This window comes from Ctenocephalides felis, unplaced genomic scaffold (genome assembly GCF_003426905.1).
Source record: "Ctenocephalides felis isolate EL2017-DRISC unplaced genomic scaffold, ASM342690v1 CF-g0.4_SCAFFOLD_00066, whole genome shotgun sequence".
NCBI lineage: Eukaryota > Metazoa > Arthropoda > Insecta > Siphonaptera > Pulicidae > Ctenocephalides > Ctenocephalides felis.
The window spans coordinates 1-6,766 of NW_020536220.1; the positions used below are offsets into that span (position 1 = coordinate 1).

A 6,766-nucleotide genomic window follows, 5' to 3' on the forward strand; every position below is an offset into this window, starting at 1 on the left:
CATTTTTTTCAAATTCTAACCATTTTTGCGATGAGCACCCCAATCTAATAAAAAAATGCGCCCTATTTTATTTTTCCTTAACTGATATTATCAGACTACAAATTAATATGCAATATTATGTAAAAATATACATAAAAATTCATGACTCTTTCAATTTTTATGTATATTTTTACATAATATTGCATATTAATTTGTAGTTTGATAATATCAGTTAAATGTTTGAATATTTATGAAATGAAATTGTTAGAAAAATAAAAGAGGGCGCAATTTTTCTTTATTAGATTGGGGTGCGCATCGCAAAAATGGTTTGAAACCACTGACTTGAACACGAACAAACACAGTTAGCGGGCGAACCCGAGCACTGCTCGCCAAAGTTATTGTTTTTAGGCGATAAAAATCGACTACAATGGTTCTTTATTGGGATATGTTTAGCTTAGATATGATAAGAGCAGATGAATTATCAATCGTTGCGGTAATAAATTAAATTTGAACGACATTTGAGATCACGAATAAACACTTAAAAAGTCTTTCTGGATAGCCATCAAGAGACATGTTATTTTTATACGATGTCTGTGTTATTTTTATTAATCAATGATTACACTCGAGCATTACGACTTATAATCTATTTTATATAACACTATCTGTAAATTTATAAAAAAAATCTGGATTAATCCTTAAAAAAATTATCGAGACATCTTATCGGGTTTAATTTTTTTTGACATTCTGAAAAATTTGCCGCCCCCCAAATTCTGCCGCCCTAGGCCCGGGCCTCACGGGCCTATGGGGTAATCCAGCACTAAAGCAAATTCGGCAAATGAAATTATTGATTTTGATTCCACTTGAACTAGTATAGATCTCCTATCTTGGGATTCACCTGAAGGTACTTTATTAAATATTTTTGAATAGAATTGTTTTATAATTCTTAGGAGGTGAATCTCTAACACCAGCTCTCCAAATCATCCATCGAGGAAGTCCATCAAGCGTGGAATTTAGTCTTAAACATGATTTTACATATATTTATATTTTTTAGAAATTATTTTTATGTGCAATTTTATGATTGTGTTTATATAACTTTAATATTTATAGATGCTATTTATAGCTGTTTTATATTATTATATTGTCTTTAAAATATGTTTGTAATTTTAATTTTAGGCTTTTATGAGTAAATACATTAAATATATTAAGAATTTTTAAGTGAGTTGTGATAATATTTAAATTAATTCAGTATTTCATAAGTGGTTTTTTGTAATTTCTGTTCCTTATTAAAATTATTTTGAATTGTATCATATTGTGTTTTTATTTTAATGCAAATTAGATTTGATACAAAAATTTGCAGCATACCTCAATAAATGTATTCGATTTAATTTATCTTGAAATAATATAAGTTCATTGTTTAGTTTAATATAAATTAATTAAATGATTGCAATAATTAATACATTAATTAATTTATTAGTTAAGTCTGTGAATTGTTCTTAAATGTGGATTGAGGTTATTTTGCCATCAAACTAATGACAGTTCATAATCAGTTCAATCAAATGGCAATTTAAAAAGTTTAATTAAACAAAAATATATTTTTAAATTATATTTTTATGGTATTTTAAATTATATTAAATATAAAAAAATTGACCATAAAATATAAAAAATATCATAATAGCTGTAGTCAATGCAACTACAAGATAATAATTGAAAATCGTTCATATCTGAATATAAATATAAGTTATGTAACAATTTGATAATTTATATATTCACCTCCAACAAGTCCTTTAATTAGTTTTGATTTTTATTGATTAGTCAATTATAAAATGTCTTTTAAATTGTATATTCGTATGCCCCATCCCATAAAAGACGAAAGAGTATTTCTGTCAAGACGTAAAACAGCAAAATTTTGCTTTATTATATTCGAGGACGAAAATACATATAAATTAGTTATGAAAAATTTCCAAGGAGTTTGCATAAATGGCAAAAATTAGTTGCGAAGAAAGCTTTGGCCACAGATCTAACAATAAGAAAACGCAAGAAAAAACTTAAGCAGGCTTTTACAATTGATACTAAAGGCGATGCTGATGATATGAATAGGAGTATGGATGTTAAATTTAATTCTGTGTATATAGAACAACGGTCAGTGGCTTCATCTGCACCACCAACGGAAGAAACTGTGATCTACCAGAAAATGCAAAGTACGACTAAAAGAAAGATTATAACTCCAAAGCTACGGAGGTATTTTTAAAACAAACTATTTAGCTTTATAATCCATTAACTGTTTATTTTTATATTTATTGAAATAAAATTGTATTTATAATACTCTTACTTAAAGGAATATAATTAGGATTTTGTGTCCGTGTTAATAATGATTCACGACAAAACAACAAATGAAATGCAATTGAATTATATTATACAATTTTAATACATATTCAATTATATTCAAGGTTTTTGGGAATGTGTTAAAATTGAAATCACACTTGTCTTATATGTACAAAGATTTAATCAAATGACATTTGCGGGAAGAAAATGTATGACAATCTAATTTCTGTGTCAACCACATATATGGTGCTCGATATTTACACATTTACTAAGACTAAATTTTCAGTACTTATTTGCTATGACAAAGACTTGGTTGGATAACACATCGTACACAATTATTTAAATAAAATAAATTAAGATGAATTTGTTATATACATACATTTTCAAAATAAATATATGCATATAAGATTTGAAATTAAATACACTCGCGTGTAATGTATCTCATTTTATGTATATAAAATACTATATATTTCTGATGTGGTCGGTATAAAATATACATACATAATTTGTCTTTCAAATTCTTATATTGTAAATATAAAACAATTCATCTAAAATTCAAGTTTAAAATCTTGCTAAATTTTCGGTATATTCTGCTTCGTCCCGCTGCTCTTGGCCAAATTCTGCGAAAAAAAGGGAAAAAGAAGGAGGAGGAGAGAGAAGGGGGAGGTGGAGAAACCAAAAAAAAACTCCCCTAAGTCCCAGATCAATTTTTCTCTTTTCTGTTCAGCGTTGAATCTTTTTTATGTTTTTTAGTGCTCCCTCACACCAATTCCCAAAGTCAACACTCGAATGAAATGAAGTCCACCTTGAAATTTTCACACCGAGAAAAAATTACTGGGACTTTGTTAAAATTTTTAACTTCCCGAGTCAAAAAATAAGTTCTAATTAGGACCCTAAGCTTCGAACTAGCTGCTTTTAGGTACATAAAGCTCTTTCCAAGTACGTAAAAACAGTTACAAGCTCTTTTAGAATCGAAAGTACTACAAATAAACACATTATATTTTTGACATATACAACATAACCTCATCGCATAAGCTCGCCACTAGCAGAACATCTGAAAAATGCTTAAATTTACATATTTGTTTAAATGTATAAACAGAATATATGATATGTCAAATCTCCAATTTCTCATGTAAATAATTAAACATAATTAAATGTATTACAACTAATAATGAAGTGTAATAAAAAAAAAAACATTTTAATAATGAAATTTATTAAGTACATAACATACATAAACGAAACTAATAATTTTTAACTCTTTGTTGCCTTTTTTTTACTCTAATTCATACTTATTTATAGGTAATCCTACATAAATATTTCCATCAATATTGATATATATACAAACATATAGTAATGATTTTACAGGAATAGCAATGAAGCTTTTTTTTCTTGTACATTTTTTTATAAATGAATAATTTAAACTTTTATATAATATTTATGACCTTTCCCGATGAAGCAATCTTCAATATTGGATTCTTCCACAATAGCAAAATGTTCATTATTAATTTTTAAAAAAAATGCAAGAATCCAATATTGTATTTGTTATTTAAATTGTAAGAAATAGCACTGGAATAAGTTTGCATGTTATTCCTGTACATTTCAGCAATAAATAATTGATCATTCTTCAAAACTCGAAGATAGTATTTTAAAGAAATGTTTTCAACTGTAATGTTAGATAGTTCGAAGTGCAACCTCTACTTTGCTTGGAAACTCTTTAAATACTTTATATACTCCAACACTATAAGTATGTTCAAATATTTTTTCAATTATCTTCACCTGTTTTTTTCTTGTTAAGCAAAACTCTTTAACTTCCTTATTTTTCATACATCCAATTATTTTCTCCTTCTTTATATAAAATTCTTGAGATTTGCTTACTTGAGAATCAATATGCCGTGTTCCATGAATTAATTTTAATAATTGGCCATTTATATCCTCATATTCGAAACAAGAATATACCCACAATGGTCCAAGATTCTGTACACAGTCTGGTAAATGTAATAATTGATGTACATTTATGGAGCAGTACATTTCACTATACAAGTATTCAAAACATTTAACATATTTGTGTAAAAAATCTCTAGCAACATCAAGTTTATACAAAGATATAGTATTGGAATTCAAAATGGAAATTCCAGCCACCAGCAACACATAATGTTCAAAATATTGTGGTGCAAGAATTCCATACAAAACAGGTAACGAGTAATGAAAGAACCACAATTTTAATTCTGATGCTTTCCAATGTAGTAACTCTGTAACACTTCGAGGCATCCGATGCACAAATTTGGGTGGTTTTATCGATTTTAATCTAGCATCAATTACATTTATCACGGCATATAAAGAAAAAGGCTTATTTTTAAATTCAGTATTGAAAAATAAAGATAACAATTTTTTTACAACACCACCTTCTACACAATGCATCCTATCAATGGCCATCCCCATGACATAATCAGGCATAATCAGTGAAAGTGCTGTGGAACCTTTGATTCCCATTATTGGTGCATCTCTTGAAGCATTGTCAGCAAATGATCTGCAATTTTGTAATGTTCTTTTCTCAATATTATTAGTATATGGGTATACGTGAACATTACCACCTGTTTCTAATGTAAAATTCATGCCTGGGCAAAAACAATATGAGCAACCGTAGTACCCGTTATACTGGACAAAATTTAAACAATCACTTCTAGCAGGCAAATCACAAGTGCCCAACAAAAGAATACCCTTGACTGTAATATTAATTCTCCGACATGGTATGTAAACCTCAATACCATTGACAAGTTTCTTTAGATCATCATAAAACACATGAAAAAAATAATTCATATTAGGCTTTTTGTCTCCATACCAAAGACCTAATAATAATGTATTTTCCCTTTTTTGCGTTCCTTAATAGGTAACTCATTAAGTGTTAAATAAATAGGCCATGCACTGATTTTTGAGGATTTAAATACTGGTATGCCGTCTGTATACCAAGTGAATGAAATATTGTCAGGGTTACAAAGAAAGCCCTTTTGTACATATTTACGGTATAAAACACCATCATAGACATCAGATATACAATCTGGGTTATTATTTATCCGCTTATTATGGCAATCTTGTAGCTTCGAATAAAATCCATCTCTCTTGTACATTTCTCTCAAGTGTTCAAGAAATGGTAATTGAATAAAATATGGATTTTTTTTTTGGGGACATGATGGACAAATGCTGTCAGACTCCAGTTGCACTCGACCACAGAAATGGCAATAGTAATGTTTAATAAATTCAGAATGATCTAAAGAAAAATATTTTCTAAATTTGTACAGACTGTTTTTAACCAGTCTACTTTTCATACAATGCAAATTAATAACAGCAATTATATCAGCTATGCACTCTAGTGAAACGTTATGACGTAAAAAAATCATTAATATGAGAAACATGCTATTTGATACTGTTATTGGAGCATTTTCGTAAACCTGTTCATCAAAATTGACTTCTCTCTCTTCGGGTTGATCTAATTCAGATTCATCTTCCACTTCAAACACACATTTATGTTCAAGTTCATCTTCTTGATCATTTTGTTGAGAATAATCATAAACATCATTTTCAAGAATAGTATCATATCGTACACCATCATCACTGTAAAACGTATAATTAGACAAATTGATATGTGTAACAAAAATACAAAAAATAATTGATTTATAAAATGAAATGAAATCTACATGCTTACCGTGTGAGAGTTGAAATATTTTCAACTAAGTTTATAGATTCTCTATTATTACATCCATTAAAAGCTTGCATTAGCCGTTTTCGCATTTGTCGAGGGCTAACTTGATCTATAGATTTCCTTGGTATCATTTTAATACTTATATAAATGACAATTAATATATAAAACAACTCAAAAAATGAAAACACCAAAATTGCAAACACAAAAAACTGTATATGCAACGAAATTCAATGTGCACGTACATTTCGCGCCATAAAAGCTTAACAAGTTGTCTGCCGACCACTCTGAATGCCTATGTTCATTTTTTTTATGTTATAATTATAGCAAACTGAAAATTATGTGATCATAAAAAATATAACATAAATAAATAAAAATATAATTTACATTAATTTTAATCTAAATAAATGATAATATAACATAAATAATAATATAAATAAAGACGAAAAAACACATAATGCAGAAAGGCAGAAAGACATAAATAAATAATACTATTATTTACATTAATTTTAACATAAATACATAAATATATAACATAATAATAACATAAATAAAGACGAAGGAACACATAATGCATAAAAGTAGCGAAACTACGGTCGGCGGTCAACTTGTTATCAACATCTGGTTTTTGAAACATAGTAAAATCCCGAGAATAGCGAAATGGCGTTGGCGTCGGTAGAGTGATTTGATCATTTGCGCGGTTTACTTGTTGGGTTTCGTTTTTGCTTTAAATTGTGTTATTTAAATTTAATTAATAAATTTATTTAATTA

At 28.1% G+C, this 6,766-nt stretch overlaps 1 protein-coding gene across 1 annotated transcript; it reads right to left on the reverse strand.

Annotated features, from left to right (window-relative positions):
- Positions 1–5,147: 5,147 nt before the first annotated feature.
- LOC113367989 lies at positions 5,148–6,129 on the reverse strand. The gene is made up of 2 exons (XM_026609584.1): positions 6,002–6,129; positions 5,148–5,910 (listed from the first exon to the last, which is right to left on the reverse strand). The coding sequence occupies exons 1-2, from the start codon at positions 6,127–6,129 to the stop codon at positions 5,148–5,150; spliced, it is 891 nt and encodes a 296-aa protein (XP_026465369.1).
- Between the last annotated feature and the right edge of the window lie 637 nt (positions 6,130–6,766).

Excerpts from the sequence above, each read along its gene's own strand:
- LOC113367989 (XM_026609584.1), bottom strand. The coding sequence starts at position 6,129 with ATGATACCAAGGAAATCTATAGATCAAGTTAGCCCTCGACAAATGCGA. Across the intron at positions 5,911-6,001 it reads AATATTTCAACTCTCACACG|TGATGATGGTGTACGATATG; the intron begins GTAAGCATGTAG and ends TACGTTTTACAG.